Raw genomic sequence first — 19,774 nt, forward strand, 5'->3', positions numbered from 1 at the left:
TAAATATATAGTTTGATACTTCATAGAGAACAGATATATTCTATCCAATTTATCTCTAAATGTGTCAACAGGAAAATAGGATTTTTTTTTAAACAGTATTTTTAACAGATACGTTTTCAACATTCACCTTTGCAAAATCTTGTATTCCAAAGATAATGGAATTTCTCAATAGTCTATGGTGTCTGACCCAAATAATGAGTCCCTTTCTCATGTTCTGTCATGTCACATTTTAAAAGAGGGAATGAAATTATCTTGGTCACATCCTTGCCTGGTTTTCCAGAAAGACAAAAAGAATCACTTTGTGGCACATATATTTTCCTTATGGTAGAAATATTTTCTATAACAGAGCACAATGTAATTATTAAAATAACTTGAAGCTGAAAAGTATAGTCATGTAGTTTAAAGTCATTTTAAAGTGATTTAAAATAAGCCTCACTTACATGTAACCACAGTATACCACAAAGAGTTCATCCTCTTTATGAAAATATCAACAAATAAAATGTGAAGCACAGCATCTCTGTACATATGATTCATCACTTTGCACAGATGCTTTGATGCACACTTTGCTTTTCTATTATTTGAGGGGCTTTTGTATTTGGGGAGAAAATATGTGCAGTGTAATAAAGGGTAGACATTTTTTCTAATAGTAGTAGTGACCAGAATTAAGTGTTCAAAATATACACAAAATTTATTGAATTTGGAAAGATAATCATTTTGTATAAGCATGAAAATGTTTGAAAGGAAGATGACATTTTGTCAGGAAAGGCTGTTGCACATTTTAACAAGTAAAATGTCTACTGCCTGTCCCCGGCAGCAACTGTTACAAAAACGGCACCACTTGTGAGGACAGTAACACTATTCAGTTTTATAGCTTTCCTACCTCTCTTTGAATAACTGTTTCCATAATAGTGCCAAAGGCAGGAATTGTGGCAATCCTGACAGAGCTGTGGAATAAGAAAATAAATAACTTAATCTTCCTTCAAGAAAACAGCATATAAGGCTAAAATATATTCAATATGGGCACAATTTATACTTTATTAGTTTCTAGCAATGACAAAATCAAAACAAATAAATAAATAAAAGCAGACCAGGAAGAATGCTCAAAAAGACAGACAGGATAACTTAAGGTCGCAGTCTGTGAAACTCACAATTCAGGATCACTGGACAAGGTAACAAGGGCCGGAGCAACCCGCTTGTCAACTAATGCTTCACTCATGCCTCGAAGAGTCAGCTGTAAACCAGTCAACATGCAATAAAAAATGGTTTGGTAAACTGTAATGAGAACTGGGTTAGCTGTGACTGAGAATGGGCAGGCAGACTCATTGGCCTTTCTTGATTTAGTCACCCATAACAGACATTAAAATGGTTAAGGCTTTGGTTCATGCTACTATGCTTTCTGGTAATGACCTGTTAGTGAGATTAGTGGAGCATCCCTTTTTAGCCTGGAGGAAATAGTCCATCAGCATATCAGAATATCTGAAATTGATTGCAATTCAATCAATTACTTCTTATACCTCAAATCTTTATAGATTCAGGAGAAGTCTCAACCTAAAAGTATAATTTAAGCTTACACTGAATGAGTCAAATTCTAAGCTATAGGTTTGTTTCATAAGAGTATTTTAATATGGCTTAATATCAAACAAATGGTATCCTGACAAGATTGGAACAATAGAAGAAAACTTAATTTTTATTCAAAATAAGTTTAACTTAAAGAAACTATAATACTGATGGTTATTTCTCAACAAATGTTAAAAGGGATGCTGAATGAATAAGTCAGGTAAGAAACTTACATTTCAGGATCACTGGAGAGAGTAATGAGAGCAGGAACAACCCTCTGAGCTACCAGAGTTTCATTCACCCCCTTCACCAACAGCTGATTGGTCAGCATAGGGGGTGGTATTCACACGTGATGCACGTAAAGAGTGAGCACAGTACCATGGGAAGAAGGAACACACAACCAAGACAGAAGGAGAAAGAGAGAGAACACAAAAGCAAAACCAAAATTAGAAGCTAAGCATATATCGCTACACTAATGCTTTATAAGGCAAAGGATGCTTGGGAGGAAAATAAAGCTTAAATGGTCTAGAAATCCACGCAAGTTGAATCCATAATTAATTCAATGACAGTTTGTACTCTTGGGTCATATTTCATTATGTTGTTTACTTAAAAACGAACTGCAATGGAATTAATAAATTTAATATTATTTTTAGGCTTTAAAAATGTTCAGTTAAAATATGAATCTGAGGACAAAGTTAATGTCCCACATTTAAATCTAACTTGAATGTTTTAATATGACTAATAAAGTACAAACTGAATTGTGTTACTAAACCAGAACAGCCTAGTAGATTGCAGATACCCCAAAGCAATAAAACTGTATATATGCTTTATAACTATAGGAAGCACACTTTTAAATTCATTAAACAAAATTTTTGATAATAGAATGCTTTTAGCTTTCTCTTGAGATAGAATTCAGGATTATTGGATCTATAATGTAAAGGCAATTCTTATTGGTTTGTATTTTTTTAAACTTTTATATTATCGGATTTCAAATTTTATAATTCTTTAAATGTACTAATCATTCTTAAAAGCTAACAACGGAATTATCATTATTAGTTTTCTTTCAGTTCTGCCATCAATGGGAATGATCTGATTTAATCTGATTGGAAGTGAAAAAGAGCTGATGTTTACTAGTGATCATAATTAAATAAATGGAGAAGTCCATTTACTCAATAAGTCATTCATTTTTATGAGTCAAATATAGAGGTGGCTGAACTTTTTTTTTCTTTCTTTGCTTTCACTTTCACAAAATAGAAATTTAGATGTCAGATATTAATCATACTATCTTTTAGTAGAAGAACTAGGTTTCTTCATAGATCTTGGCTATCTTCAATATTTTTATAACTAAAATCTTATCATTTTGTACATTTGTAATAAATGAAGAGCATAATTCAAATCAATGTGCTAAATTTCAATAATTTCATTTTTAATGGTCTTATCATCAAGATATTTTTCTTAGCTACAACTAGTTTGCTTGTTTAAAGTATAATCAAAGAGACTAATTCATAATTTAGTAACTTTTTCTCCCTATTGTTAATTACCATTAAATGTCATAGCTTATTTTGCTTTGGAAATAGCTTTGCCACAATGTATTATTATTAATATTAAACTTGATTTTAAATTAATATTATTTAGGTTTATGATATAATTTTCATAACAGATTAAACAAAAGAAAGTTTGGGTAGTAAATAATGACTGCTAAGATCTTCTATGACTATGAAAATCTTTATTTGTTAACTGAATTGGACTGAAGATAGGCCGTATTATTCCCCTTCCAACATTAAGACCAAATTCAGTTAAATCTACAATTTGAAGGGAGCCTATGATAGATATTATGTTGTATCTTAGACGTCATCTGGCTCAACTCCTTAATTTCACAGATAATGAAAATCAATCAATCACTTATTAAAAGGCATGCCCTACACTAGGTGCTGCCAACACAAGTATAAAGAATGAAACAATCTTTACTCACAAGGGACTTACATTCTAATGCAGCTGGCAACAAATACACATATAAACATATACATACATAAAATATATTTACATATATACAGGCACACCATAAATATAAAATGAATAAATAAAATTATATACAAAAACAATTAAATACAAGTCAGTTTTGGGAGGGAGAGCACTATCAGTTGGAAGAAATCAATAAAAACTTTTCCCTGTAACTAATTGCACTTAAGCATGTTTTAAAGAAAGAAGGACTTTATGAAATGGAGAAGGAATATATTTTAATCAAGGGGCATAATCAGCAAAAAGGCATAGAGAAAAGAGGAAGAAGTGTCTGTGGAATGAACAGAGAGAAAGCTAGTGGCTGGATACCACAGTGGAGGAGTGAGAATAACCTTCAATAAGATTGAAAAGACAGACTGGAATCAGGCTGGGTACAGTTGAAGCTCAGGGATGCTAACTGATTCGCTCAGGGTCAAAAATATAAATGACAGGACTGAGAATTGATTAAGAGCAGGAACTATCTTTTGCCTTTCCTTGTATCCACAGTGACCAGACCAGAATAGTGCTTGGAAGCACTTAAAAACTCTTACTAATAGACAACACGGCAGATGTAAACAAGAATCCTCATTTGAAAAAAATGTGTGATTGGAATTCATGTCATTTTAAACTCTAAATCTGTTACATCCAAACATGTGTGTGTACTGTGTGCATATATACACATATATGTATATGTTTCTATGTGATGAAGAAAAAAGCAGAACAAAACAAATGGTTCAGAAAGTCAGAATTATTTCAACTGATTTGCTAAACTATACTGACTATCAAAATCAAATCCCAGGATATGACTGTTTTGAAATTTGAAACTTGATTCTTCATTTCTTAATTAATAAGAGTTTTCTTATTGTTTGGGAATATTCTTATGAATGTTTAAAAAACTTACGACTGATCATAAGCTTCCTTTATTCTATAGAATACATGACTGAAGTTCGTATTAAAACACTGATTGACAAAAGATACTTATATTTTCATTTCTATCACTTAACCCAATTCATACTTAGGGGAAAAATGTTTTTATTTGTATATGAATTTTACAAATTGTAAATCAATCCATAAACATTTAATCATGTCTAATATAGCCTAGGTATTGTTAGGTCCTAAAAACCTCTTATGCACAAACAGATTCACAACAGACCTAAAAAAGTAGTTAACTTTAGCAACAGCTTAAGCACTAATACAGTTTTAGATCAGAAGCAACAGCAAAGAGATAGACCCCAAAACAGACAAAACACAAAAGCTGGGAAATGCATTTTTAAGAAATTATAGTAAACATTCATAATTTTACTTATTTTTATTCACTTATTTCAGAGTATAGGCTCAATGGATTCAAATATGAATAGCCTGAAGTGGGCATATATATTTAAATTCACACTATTCAAAGTTATAATCATGAAAAAAAATGGGAATTGGTTCTCGCCCAATATATACAATACTGGATACTATGACCACTTCACTTATTCACACTAATCAGGACCTGGCTAAATTCTAGAAGGGAGTAGTTATATGATTTTTCTGGGCTCAAAGAGCATATATACTATAGACAGCTGATAGGACAAAAATAGTATGGGTTTATGTCTTTTCTAACAAGATTAATTTGTGTGGATTGTGATTAATGCAGTATTTCCACAAACTCAGTACATGCATTCTTAATGAAAGTCATAGAAACATTTAGAGTTCATATTTTGAGAGAAATTTTCTAGGATGAGCTCCTTTTATTAATGTTCTTAGTAATCAGGAAAGCATATTCAGAAAGATTTAAACTGAATACTAAAATCAGAAATAAAACAGGAAAGTAAAAGAATCTACCATAAAACATTTAAGGAAATGACTTAAAATTATGAAAAGACCTCTTAAATAGGTGAAAATTAAACAATGCAAATGCTGCTCCATCACACAGTACACAACTCAGTACTGTTAATATAGATACTCATATAACATATGCATTAAAATAACAGACACTATTCAGAAATTGTTTTTACTCTCCCCTTCCATATTCCCTGTTCTCTTTCTCCCACCTCCTCCCCTAAGTGATAACTATAGCAATCTAATAGAACAGAAACCTTATGATTCACGTACCTCAAACATTCTAGCAGCAGTACATCTAACAAGTGCTGAAGTATGGACAACACCATACCACAAAACAGTCAATAGCAACTCATGGTATGCTGGGTTTGCTCTGGAGGAAAAAAAATTAAAATTAGGAGCAACAAAACCATGATGGCATATTATAGCAGAGTTCACATTTATGTAGTTCTTTAAGACTATAAATCTTCTTTAGTAGTACCTTAAATTATCTTCTTTACAACTATGTGAGGAAAATGGTACAAATATTAAGAGTATTTTACAAAGGATGAAATTGAGACTCAAGATAAATGATTTGTTCAAGGTTACAAGACTAATTAAGTGGAATGTAAGTTCTTCAAAGGCAGAGAAAGTTTTATTGTTGTATTTACAATGCTGAACACATTGTCTTTCACATTTTTTTGGTAAAGATAGGGTTGGGTTCAGATCTGCGAATTCATCAGGGAAAAGATGTAGAAATTTCCCCTTACCAATGCAGATTTACAACTCATACATTGGCAACATATAATCTTTTTTTTTTTTTTTTTCCTCTGAGGCTGGGATGAAATGACTTGCCCAGAGTCACACAGCTAGGAAGTGTTAAGTGTCTGAGACCAGATTTAAATTCTGGTCCTCCTGAATTTAGGGCTGGTGCTCTATCCACTTCGTTACCTAAGCTGCTCCGCAACATATAGTCTTAATTACCAAGGGTACTGGGAGAAGTTTAGTTTAATGTCAGTGGTAACATAGTTAGTGGGTATCAGAAGCAGGATTTGAAGTCATGACTTCCTAGCTAGGGCCAGCCCTCTATGGACTATATAGTTGGCATTCCTTTGTACCTCCCTCACCATGTTTCCAGGAATATCATTATCAGCAAACTCAACATTAGGGGAGACACTATATCAGTCTTGGTACTCAGAATTCATCAGTTCCCTCTGCCTCTCTGAATAGGAAGCAAAGCTAAAAATTCCTCCCTAAGCCTCCACAGAAGAGACATTCCTAACCCAATCATCTCTTCATCACAACCCAGATGCATTCTTTTTTTATCCTCTACCCTTAGGAAGGATACCTTTCTCACCTAATTCCTAAAATTCCTTTTTTCCCTCAACTTTTCATCCTGCTTTTGTATGTTGTCTATCCCCCATTAGACTATAAATTTCTTCTCAGCAGAGACTCTCTTTCTTCCTTTACTTCCTCCCTCATGCCTTCTTTTCTTTTTTTATTTGTATTCTCAGTGCTTAGCACAGTGTCTCTTACATGGAAGGCCACTTAATATGTGTTTACTGAATGGCTGCTAACATACAAATGAGCTTGGTTTTCTCTCTGAGAATGATCTTTTAATTCCAGGAATCAAATATAGTTTTCTTTAAGTTTGTTCTAATGTATCCTCTCATTCCTCAATAAAAACATTTATTTTTACAAAGCCATGTTATGTACTTTATATACATATTTTAAAAAAAACTACAAAAGCTATTACTTTTACCCCAGTTCCACAAAAGAAGCCTTCAGACTATCAAGAGGAGCATGAGACAATGAAAGCATAGTCATTACATCTTCTAAGAATCCAACTAAGAGTTTGCGATCTTCTTCCTAAAATAAAGAAAAGAAGATCTAATTAAGTTTTTGTTTAACAAAACACTGTCAATGTAATGAATAACTATTACAATCTGAAAGGATTCTAATGAAAACAATCATAGCAAGTTATTTTATAATATACTTATTTGTTCCTGGTAGCATTAGCATATGATTACAATAATCCTAAATTAAATTTTTATGTGAAAACAGTAAATTGTATACTCTTTTACTAAAATCAACTTAGCTTTCAATTGTAATATTAAAGATTTCATACATTACAATACTCTCAACCTAATTATAACTAACAGAATTATGAGGTCTTGTAAAGCATTAATGTGGGGCAATTGTAGGGAAATAGTAAAAATTGGTAACTACATTAAAAATATTCTAAGATAATAAAAGATAATAAATCTCTTTTTAGAAACAGGTGAGGTTGTAAGTATGAAGCAAACCATGAAAGTTTTAGCACAGAACTGAAGCATAATATATAAAATGACCTTGAAATAGGGGAGAGGAGGGATCTTGATAACATTATGCAGCAAAGTAGAAAATCCAGAAATGTAGGACCTTATACGAAAAGTGGGTACTGCATACTTTCATCAAGCAATAGCAAAATGATAAATGCCCTAACAAGGCCAAATACAATCATGGGAAAGGAATGGGGCAAAGAATTGGAAAGTTCAGTTTACTTTGGAATTGGGTGTAAAGAACCATGGGACAAAATGTTGGTTTAGGATGAATAGCTGATAATTATAAAGATAAAATAAAAAAAAAATCACTTAAACAAATGAAAAGTTTATCATCCAGCTGACTTCACAGCAAGTGTTGATTCAAAAAGGAAAAAAAAAAGACAAAAAAATTCACTATTCAATACATATTTAATGAGAAATTACAGTGTATAAAGCACTGAGGAAGAGTAGTTTTACTTCTTAGCTTTGCTAAGATATATATTGTCCTTCCTGTTAGAATGGAAACTCTTTCAAGAGATTTTGAATTTTGTTTTATTCATCTGATTAAAAGAGCCTTCTAGGTGTGTACTGTATAACACCTTATCTTTGAGAATATGTGAGAGATTTTGGTAAATACACATAGTCCTATAAGAGCCTCCTAAACCATCCTAGATTATTTTGTTTCTTTTTATCTTCACAAAACTATTTTATTTAATAGTGAGAAATTAGTTAATGAAACTTGCATACTTGTATTTTTCTTTAAAAAGTTCATTTAAAAAAAATAAAATTTGACTAGACCATAGTTATTCCACTTTGGCTAGTTTGAAAAACAGCCTGTTCCTCAGGAAAGTTACATTCATTAGTATGATGCCATCTTCTGGCAACTATAGCAAATTACAGAAGTAAGCCATAAAGTAATCTGAATGTAAATATATGATTCAAAGTGATGGCATTAAAGGAAAAATGAAAAGGATACAATGATAGTCAATTGTGCTTTGGGGAATCTGTGATTTCATTAGTAGAGATGTTTCCCATTAATACAAACCACTTACATCATTTCCATTCTGACAGCAATGCCTTTCTTTTCATGCAGTTCTATTCTTGTCTAAAATGACTCTAAAACTCTTAAGAAATTTTACTCAAGTTTCTAGAGGTCTCCCCTTTTGATTTTCTAGACTCTGTGCTATCATCTTTTCCCTCCAAAATTGCCAATCTTTATTAATGAAGTTCTCCCCACAATTCTTAAAAATCCCCTACCAAACTCTTTTACTACATTCCTACTCTTCACTCAAACTACTTTTCTTTATCTCCCTACCCTTTCACAGCCTAAACTGTAGAAAAAGCTTTTTATACTCCTGACTTGTTTCCTTCTTGTGATATATATATATATTTTTTTACTCTTTGTAATCTGCTTCTAACTTCATTACTTAACTGAAATTGCTCTCTCCAAAACTGTCACATTATATAATGAATCAAAAAAAAATTTTCCCCCCAGGTGTCATCTCTGCAGCATCTGATACTATTGATCTTTTTCTTTCACATAACTGCTCTTCTCTGGATATTCGAAACATTACTAGATGCTTCTTAATCTCCTTGGTTGGTTAATTACCCATATTTAGAGGGTATAGTATGGATATTTCCCTAAGGCTCCATACTGGGTTCTTTTCCCCTATTACACTACTTCCATTTGGTGATCCACTAATCTATAAGGTTAAGTTTATATCTAAACTGATGGAAATTGAATCTACTATCCTAGGCATTGCTCGTCTCCTGACCTCTGGTATCACATTCTAAATGTCTAGTGAATATTTCACATGGGATGTCACATACCTATCTCAATTTCATTAGGTCCAAGACAGAACTGTTTGTCTCCCCATTCCTAACTCCCAATCTACTACTCTTGGATTTCCCAAAAAGATCCCACCAACTTTCCTGTCACCTTTGTTTAGAAGCTTGGCAGCATGCTTGAATCTTTACTCTCATTCATTTAATGGAGGTAAAAATAACCTACACAATATATCTTGAAGCTGAATTCTTTACTCACATGGCCATACCCTCAGGTAAGGTTCCTTATCAGGTTTACTCTATATACTAACGCCTGTGCCTTCATTTTTTCCCATTACAATCTACACACATGACAAAATAATTTTTGTAAAACACAAGTCCCCTACTCAATAAACTCCAGCAACTCCTCACTGCCTCTAAGATCAACTATAAACGCCTCTGGCATTGAAAGCTCTTTACAACTTGGCCTAATCTTATCTTTTAATAAATATTTATACTTGGCTCTTCTCTACATACTTCATGGTCTAGTCAAACTGATCTTATGTTTTCATATAAGACTTTAGCTCCTATCTCTTTCCTTGTCTTTACAATGGTGATCTTTCGTGGCTTGAATGCATTCCATCCACATTTTTGCTTAGAATTCCTTGTTTTTTTCAATTTAGTTTTAAGCATCACCTACATATGGGGCTTTTCCTGAGTCCCCTAGATCCTAATTCTTTCCCTTCTCAAATTACCTTGTATTTATTTTGAATATACTCTTTATTCACTTACTATATTTATGTACAAATTGTCTTTCCCAAAAGTGCAGAAACAATTTTATTTTTTCTCTTTGTATCTCTAGTGTCTAGTCCTGGCACTTAAATCTTTGTTGATTGACTGATCACAGATTTAGAGCTGAAAGTGATCTTAGAGGTCATCTAAAGCAATTTTCATTTTTTAAAAAACAAACTAGTAAACTGAGGCTCAAAGATTTCTGTGTTTCATAATATCTTTTTATATCACTTTTCAGTCACTGGCTTATGATCATCATGAATCTTTCCATTGATTTTTGTATCTTTAGTTCTTCTGAGATCAAAGTTTTTTATTATCTATTAAGACATATAGTATCACATGCAGAACATTAAGAAGATAGGTTTTTACATGATACTATGAGCAGAACACTGCACTGACTCAATTCATCCACAAGTATTTATCAGGCATCTAACAAGAGCCAGGTAATTATGTTAAACATTCAGGATACAAAAAAAAAAAAAAAAAAAAAAAAAAAAAAGGCAAAAATAGTCCCTCTTGTCAAGAAGCATTCTAATAGGGAGAGACAATATATACAGAGAAGGGAAGAAGGGAGTGTGTGTGTATGTGAAGAAAGAAAACTTTAATCCTAGAGACATATACTGAAATTTATTGATTATATTGGTAACTTGGTTGTACCTATGTTTCAGAACAATCCCTTGTGGATTTGTATTAAAAATGGATTGGAGAGTGGATAGACCTGAAGCAGGCAGACTGCTTAAGGAGCTACTGCAATACTCTAAGTAAGAGGGCCAAATTTAAGAGTGATGGTTGTGTGATCAATGAGAAGGGGAACAAAGGAGAGATATGGTAATGGAAGAAACAAGATTTGGCATCTGTTTTCTTTTCTTCTCTTTTTATTAAATTCTTTATTATCAAAAACAATTTACTGAATAGAAGGGATGAGAAGGTAAAGGACATATTAAAAAATGAATGTGATCCTATGAAAAACATTTATCAGTAAAAGAAAATAAAATTAAAATAATTTTATTTATGTATATATGTTTTAAAGAAGGGTTTTGGTGACAGAGTTTGGGGATCACTGGAAGCACTGAAGAATTTATTCACACAGCTATCTTTCAATTATTGGCCCAAGTAATTGGCTGCATGCAGTATATGTCCAATATCTATATATCTATATACACACACAAATATATCTATATCTATCTATCTATATCTATATCTACACAGATATAGATATAATAATTCAATAGATTGTCTATCTAGCTATACATCACAATCTGGTCAAGTTTAGATTTTTATCTGTTCTGTTTTTAGGATTTCTTTTGCATTTTTGTAGCTTTCAATGAATAGTTCCGCAGTATTCCAAAGTTTGATGAAGTTAGTAAAAGTTATCTGGGAATAGGAACATTTAGACAATTCCTGTCATCAATGAGGGATCATCTTTTTGATGGGACTCTTATGAAGGTTATCTATGACACTAATGAATAATATAAATAAGTATATACATATCATAGACTCTAGAAAAAATGTAAGCTTCTTGAGGCCTGGGATGATTTTTCTTTTGTATCCTTAGTATACAGTGGAGTCTCTGACAAACAGAATTGAGTGCTTAGTAAATGCCTGATTGACCAGATAAAATTACTATGTTACATGTTCTCATACAGATTATTAGAAAACCCATAAAAGAAATAAGTAGTGCAAGGTATAAACCAGGCAATTTCAGAGCACAGGCTGCTGCTGAAAGGGGCCACCACACAAGTCTAAGCTGTACATGGAAGGACAGCTGGAAAAAAAAAAAAAAAAAAAAAAAAAAAAAAAAAAAAAAAAAGGAAATAATAGAAGTGAATTCTTTTTCCATCTCAGGTATAGAATCAGCTATTGAAAGGGATAATCACACCCTTGATCTTGCCACCACAAATAAGGGCTCCATTTCCATGATCATTAATTCGGAAATTCTTCTACTTGATCAAAATTCTTTATCTTTTCATTTTTCCCTCTGATATATACAACCTATCCCTGTCTTTCATTTACATGGGACCTTTTCCAATCCTGCCCTAGCATTCTTTCCCTTCACACTCTCAATTGCAGATCTGGCCTCATACTTCACTAAAAAAATGGAGGCTGCTGGTTCAGCTCCCATTTCTCCCCTTGTCATCTCTTAATTTTCAGATGTTTTCTCTGCTACCTACAGAAAACCCTTGAAGTTTAAAATAAACCTTTGGTAAGTGGTTACCCCTCCTCTTGCTGTCTGTCTTTATTCTAAGATTATCTCCAATTGCTTTGGAAATTACAGTTGTCTGAATGTTGTCTCCTCTTTAGGAATAGATATTCTTGAGGGCAAAGCCTGCTTTTGCTTTTCTTTATAACCCTAGTATGTAGTATAGCGTTGTCTAAGACATAAAAGCTTAATAAATCTTGTTGGTTTTGATTGTTAAGCTTTTACCTTTTCTTGTCCAATCAACTGACATGGCTTCCTGGGCATCAACCCAGGGAGGTGTGTGGTAGGGTAGAGGGTGTTTCCCCTACTGAAATGCAAGCAATCTGAGGTCAGGTTTGTTTAACACAGTACTTGACATGCTGTAAGTACTTAATTTTTTTTTATCCTGTGAAGAATGCTACGAAACAAAAGCAATTCATTAATTCTAGTGTTTTCTGTCTGAAATTATCTCCTATTTTATTGTTTACACATAATTGTTTTCATGTAAGACTGTAAGCTCCTTGAGATGTTTAACACAGTACTTGACATGCTGTAAGTACTTAATTTTTTTTTATCCTGTGAAGAATGCTACGAAACAAAAGCAATTCATTAATTCTAGTGTTTTCTGTCTGAAATTATCTCCTATTTTATTGTTTACACATAATTGTTTTCATGTAAGACTGTAAGCTCCTTGAGAGCAGGGACTATTTTTGTCTTTTTTAGTCCCATTGCTTAGTACATGGCAAATTTAATAAATGGCATTTAATGGTATTGGCATTTAATAAATACTTGCTGACTTGACTCCCAGATGATACACAAATATCTCCTCCCCAATTTCAATGGATGTAAAACTGACCAAACTTAAAAATTATATGCATGAAATTAAGAATTTTCTTCTTACCTGAATATAGCACGTAAGGACTCCTGTGGCATAAATAGGAACTGTAGCTTTTGTTAGGACCCCATTTCCTGCTGAAGAATCTAAAATCATAGACATATTTAAAAAAAAAATTCTAAATACAAAGAAATATTGTCATCTTACAATTTGCTTACTTGCTGTTAGGGTTTTCTATATCAAAAGCCTAAAATTAGAGCAAATGGGAATGTAACATGAGAAAGAAATTTAGTGAATAAAATGAGATATGACACTCTCTGAAGAAAAAAAAAAAAGGCAAAAATAAGGGTTTTTATCCTTTGAAAATCTGGTTATGGAAAACATTTCAAAAATGCTTGTAAAATACCAATTTCAATGTCTTGAATTTTTCATTACCCAGCTATTACCAACTGTACTAATAACAAATCACAAACATACAGTACTTCACAGTTTACAAAACATTTACTTTATTACCAGCTTGGAGAGGGCACATAAATGAACTTAATGGTCTGCTTGATTTCTAACAGGTCTTGGCTTTATCTGGAATTTTAGTCCTTATCCTAGCAGTAGTGCATTGAGGGTTAAGGGACTATAGGCTTAGAGTTTGTGATGAAAAGATGTGAAACACAATTGCTCAAAATAGGCATAAAGAATAGAAAGGAAGGAGAGAAGACAAAAACATTACAAAATGTTCAGTGACTACACAGTGACAAAAAGTTTACTACAAATGTTGATTCATTTGTATGCAAAATATGAATGTCATATAAAAAATAAGCATGTAAGGTATAACTGTTAGTCAAATTGAGATGGAAGCTCATGAAAGTTCTTTTGTTAAGTTTTTACACTAACAATCCATGCAGCCAAAATGAGAAAACAGGAAAAAATTTACAATATGTTTCTTTGACAAAGACCTATATTCTAAGATATATAGAGAAACAAAAGAAATTTATAAAAATAAGAGCCATTCCACAAATTATAAATGGTTAAGACAAACAGGTTTCAGAAGAAATCCAAATTATCAAATTATATGAAAAAAATTGCTCTAAGTCACTAAAAATTAAGACACATACAAATTAAAAACAAATCTAAGATACCATCTCATACCTATCAGATTGACTAACATGACTACAAAAGAAAATGACAAATTCTGGGGGGGAGGGGAGGGCATGTGGAAAAATAGATTCACTAAAATACTACTGTTGATAGAGTTGTAAATTGGTCCAATAATTCTCTAAAAAAATGCGTAACCATGCTCAAAGGGCTATAAAAAGTGTGCATACTCTTTGAGCAAATACCATTAGGTCTGTATTACAAAGACATTAAAGAAAAAGAGCAAGGACCCATAAGTACAAAATATTTATAGCAGCTCATTTTATGGTAGCAAAGAATTGAAAATCGAGGGAGGTATGACTGAACAACTGTGGCATATGATTGTGATAGAATATTTTTGTGCTATAATAAATGATGCCCCAGGGGAATGTTTCAGAAAAACCTGGGAAGACTTAAAGGTACTATTACAAAGTGAAATGAACAGAACCAGGAGAAGATAGTATACAATAAGAACAACACTGTAATGACGAAAATCTGTGCAAGACTAAGATCATGAAGACATGTCCAAAGACTCATGAAAAAAAAATGCCATCTACAAGCAGAGAAGCAATGAACTTTGAATGCAAATTAACATTTTTTCGATTTATTTTTCTTGCTTTTTTGGCACATGGCTAATATGGAAATATGTTTTGCACAACCTAAAAAAAACAAGCTCATTTTCTTTTGAAGATAAGCAGACCCATTTAGTTTCTAATACCTAGCCTTTTTCCATGGAAACTTGCCATGAAAAAAGGAAGGTAAGATAAGAAATGTAATAATAGTTTGCATTACAATTATAAATAACACATTATTAAATCTTCATAATCACCTCATGAGCTAAATACAAAGTATTACTTTCCTTAGTTTAGAAATGACTTAGTAAGACTAAAAGACATTGTGACTGGCCCAGGTAATATTGACAGAATCAATAGTCAGGACCTTGAATTCAGGTCTCCTTACTCCTGGTTTAGTGTAGTCTTTCAATTTCACTGCCTCCCCTGACACTCTTTCTCCTGGCTATCTTAAAAACAAAACAAAACTAAACTAAACTAAAACCCTTTTTACCAGGTATTTGTTATATTTAAAAACACTCTGCTCTGAGAATATAAAGGGGGAAAAAAATCCCCATCCTCAAGAAAAAGAAAATGGCAAATGCTGGAGGAAATGTGGAAAAACAGGTATACTGAGTCTTATTTCTTCTCTTTCTGCAGTCTCTATCCTGATTACATCATCAGCTCCCCTGTCATTCCCCAAAGTCCTACTGTATCCAGCCCGACTATCTAGTGAACTTCAGTCTCCTATCATTGGATAATCAACTTGAATATCTGACACTGTAATATAGAATACACTTATATTTATATATGTGTGTGTGTGTGTATATATGTATATATGTATATATATATATATTATATAAACAAGGAGAAATACAACAATGAATTGAGGAAGGGGAGGACTAACAATGGAGTAAACAAAGATGTTTGTTTTCATAGAGAAACTCTTAAAGATATATAAGAATCTGTGAGGTGGAGGTAGGGAAGGAATCATTTTATGAGGGACAGCAAGGAGATGGCATGATAAATTAAGGAAATAAGTCAGTAGAGTCCAGTATAATTCTAATGAAGTATATGAAAGGAAAAGTAGACTGTGGCAAAATTATGGAGGACAATAAATTTCAAGTAGAGACATTTGTATTTTATCATGGAAATATGATTTTAACATAGAAATATCGAAATTTTATCAGACTCTCAACTTAGACCAACTTAAGTCTAAAAGGAGTTTTGAATACAGGAATGATATGGTTATACCTATGTCTTAGGATAATTATTTTGGCAGGGAGGATGGATAGTAAGAAGGTAGAAGCAAGATAATTTAGGAGGCTAAACAACTAGTTTACAACAGAATAGTTAAGAGGTGATGAAAGCCTAAACTAAGGTGGTAGGTAGCCCTGTGGGTACAAAGAAGGGAAGAGATTAAACATACTAAGTAGGATGAACTGAAAAGATTTGAATGGGGGTGAGAGGGAGGAAACAGAACAAGTTAAGGATTAACTCCAGTGTTATGACTCTAATGATTAGGCAGACAGTGACACCCTCAACAGAAATGAGAATTTTAGGAAAGGATTGGAAATTTGCAGTAAGATAATCTGTTATCTTTTGGACAGGTTGTGTTTGAGGTGCTAATAAGATATCTAGATTGAGATATCTGGTAAATGGCTAATTAAGGGACTAAAGTTCACAAGACATAGGAATAAATATAGTAAGACTTTTTGGAGAAGCCATAAAAGCTGATGAGGTAAGATTCAAAATAGAGCCTTGGAAGGGGCACTGATGCTTAAGGATAATGAGGTAACAATCCAGCAAGAGAAAAATGATCTGATAGGTATGAAAGCCAGGAGAGAATAATTTCTTAGAATTCAAGGGAGGAGGAGGAAAAAAGGTGATTGACAAGTACTGTACAAAGTTTGAAGAAAATGGAAACAAGATTACTGGATTTAGCATTTAAGAAGTATATCTCAACTGAGAAGTAGATCAGATTTTAAGATGTGAAGTGAGTGGTTGGTAAGGAAATGTGTGAGAAGATGACTTTCTAGGAGTATGACAGTGAAAGGTAAGAATATTTTAAAACATTAGCTTAAAGGAGTATCATGATCTAATCAAGGTTTTTAGTGATCTAGAAGATCTTGTGCTTTTGAGGAGTAGATAGTAACTGAATAGTAGAAAATAAGCCTGTTTATGGAGAATGGGATGGAATGGAATGATCACTTGAAGAAGTTCTCAGAAGAGACAGTTAAGAATAGCACTAAGGGCACTCGTGGAGATGTTAGTATTTGCAAGAAGGATAGTCTCTTAAGACTCTGAGAATGAAATATGATATGAGAAGATATAGAAAAGTTTTGACATGTGGAAAAGAGGCAATCAGGTAGCCAAAGAAGGTAGTTGAATTTTCTCAGTAAAGTAGTTATATTATCAATTATTGAGAAGTGGGTTAAAATGGCTTAGGGAGTGTGAGGGAGGGGTCTGGAACAGTTGATGAAGGAAATCTAACATAGTGAAAGCTTATATAAAATTAGGTAACATGAATATGTAATGGACACCAATCTGCAGGACAGTATTCACACCTCTTGTAGAAGGAGCAGAAAATGCTGCTGCTGAGAATATAATGGGATTGAGGACTGAGCAATTCTGAAGGGTACAAGAGGTCAAGTGATTTGAGTATATAGTTCTACTATTTCATAAAGATGATCCTGATGAGAACAGCTAATATTTAAAGTCTGCAAAGAATTTTACTTGTGTTATCTCTCTTGATTCTTACAACAATTTTATGGGATTGGTGCTATTATTATCTTCATTTTACAGAAGAGAAAGTGAGGGTGAGAGAGATTAAGTAACTTGTCCAGAGTTATACAGCTAGTAAACATTTGAGACAAGATTTGAAATGAAGTTATCCTGACTCTCAAGCACAGCCCTCTATCTAGGATCAATCCTGCAAAGGATAAGTAAGCACTGAGGACACAACAGAGGTGATGGGTGGGAAAGGAACATAGCATGATAAAGAGACTGGAAATTCTGGTAAGGCCTAAAACATGAATGGGAAGTTAGGTAAATCAAGACATGGAAAGATGAATTCCTATAAGAGAGGGGAAATTTAAAGTTTTAATATAGTAGAGGCAGAAGAGTTATGAGAAAGTGATATAGATAATCCAAACTCTATTTAGTACCACAGCTTCAACAATGCCAACAATTCCCAAATCTGTAATTCCAGCTCTACTTTCTCACCTGAGCTCCAGACTCTCATCCCCATCTGCCTATGGGATATTTCTACCTGAAGTCCTACTAGAATATTTTGCATTATAGCTATTTGTATGCCATAATTCCCTAATAGAGAGCAATCTCCATATTGGCAGGAATTATATCTTATAACTTCATATGGGCATTTAAAAGTGCTAGTAGAGCTCACCTACACATTCCTCTCCTCTCCCTTCTCTCTCCCTCCCATCTAAGCTCTATTTGAGTCTCATGATCATCAAAATAGACAAGGGTAGAAAAACAGGTTACTGGGCCAAACAGAGTTACTATATAAATTTCCTTTAAAATACACAATTTAAAGACATCAAGGATCAAATTCAGAGGGAACAGCCCCTCATATGAAGATGGTCTTTCCTATTAAGTGGAAAAAGTAGCACAACTCTTATATAATTCAGAGTGGAAAGGATAAGGAAATATAATGCATTTGTGTGGGAATGTGGTAAGCATATAAGGATTCATCCAAACTAGAATTAACATCATGAACATTCCACAATCATCAAAGAGAGAAAGTGACTCAAAATCAACAAACTTCCTCTCTCCCCACCCAGCTCTTATTTCTTCTCTTCCACAGACTTGATTTTCTGACTTATTTTTGCCCCCTTTCATTCTCCATGCAACATTCTCTTCACATAGCAGGCCCCTTTCTGCTTTCTAGTTTCATATAATTCCATCTTTGAGGAAACCTTTTATATAATCCTGAACTTTTTCTTTAAACTGTGCATACTAACACCTAAGTATCCTTTCATTCCTCCCTACATTCTCTGAAATGCCTGCTAATAGTCCCAACATAGGATTATAGAGATAACTAATAAAAAAAGCTGTGAAAAAGAACCTTAAACATAATTTTTCCATTAGCAAACTATACTTAACATTTAATTACTACATTTTAAAATACATTAACTTCACTATTTCAAAAGGTGAACTCACCAACATTTTCTTCAGACAATCTTAGAATCTCCTGGAATTGAGGTTTTACCTATAAGTTTAAAGAAAATTCCCCAAATTTCAGATTTAATGGATTGAAAATATAGTCTTATTTTCATGCTTATAAAACATTAGTTTAAATTACTGATCAGAAATTTAAATTATTTCCAAATTTAGAGGCATGGGAAAATTGAAAAATCTTGGGAAAAAAAAAAAGATAATAAACACTGGTTTATCAGAACTAATATGCCATAGTTATAAGATCACCAAAGAAATCAGATTTCTAAAGCATATAGAATTCCATTTTATTTACTCCTTTAGGATAAACACATAATTCCTACATACCATATTTACTACCAAAAGTTGCCGCTTATCTTTTTTTGCCTATCCTAGAATACTTTTTTTTTTTTTTTTTTTTTGGCTAAGACAATTGGGCTTAAGTGACTTGCTCAGGGTCACCTCCTAGAAATTTTAAATAAGATTCAATAAATAATTCAGAATAATCAAAAGTGAAATGTCATAGTATATTAAAGTTGAAAGTAATTGTAAATATCACCTCCTCTACATTTTCCTCTTTTAAAGAGAGATAAACTGAGGACCAAAGATATAAACAATACTCTAGGTCATGCCACTCCAAACACATAGCCAACTCAGACTATACTGATCCTTTCCATTTCATTTTTAGTTT

The 19,774-nt window shown here is 32.8% G+C and overlaps 1 protein-coding gene across 4 annotated transcripts in view; it reads right to left on the reverse strand.

Annotated features, from left to right (window-relative positions):
* The window catches only part of RELCH (RAB11 binding and LisH domain, coiled-coil and HEAT repeat containing), a 123,437-nt gene that overhangs the window by 17,807 nt on the left and 85,856 nt on the right, over window positions 1-19,774 (reverse strand). For 2 of the 4 annotated variants that reach the window (XM_074279037.1, XM_074279035.1), the window contains 6 exons: window positions 19,090-19,138; window positions 13,295-13,374; window positions 7,118-7,224; window positions 5,650-5,749; window positions 1,791-1,873; window positions 881-944 (listed from right to left, as the gene is read on the reverse strand). In XM_074279037.1, coding sequence (XP_074135138.1) covers window positions 881-944; window positions 1,791-1,873; window positions 5,650-5,749; window positions 7,118-7,224; window positions 13,295-13,374; window positions 19,090-19,138 — 483 coding nt within the window. Of the gene's footprint in view, window positions 1-880; window positions 945-1,148; window positions 1,232-1,790; window positions 1,874-5,649; window positions 5,750-7,117; window positions 7,225-13,294; window positions 13,375-19,089; window positions 19,139-19,774 lie in introns of those variants that run through there. The other 2 variants (XM_074279036.1, XM_074279038.1) reach the window with 2 other exon arrangements.

This window comes from Sminthopsis crassicaudata, chromosome 1, assembly GCF_048593235.1.
Source record: "Sminthopsis crassicaudata isolate SCR6 chromosome 1, ASM4859323v1, whole genome shotgun sequence".
Classification (NCBI taxonomy): domain Eukaryota; kingdom Metazoa; phylum Chordata; class Mammalia; order Dasyuromorphia; family Dasyuridae; genus Sminthopsis; species Sminthopsis crassicaudata.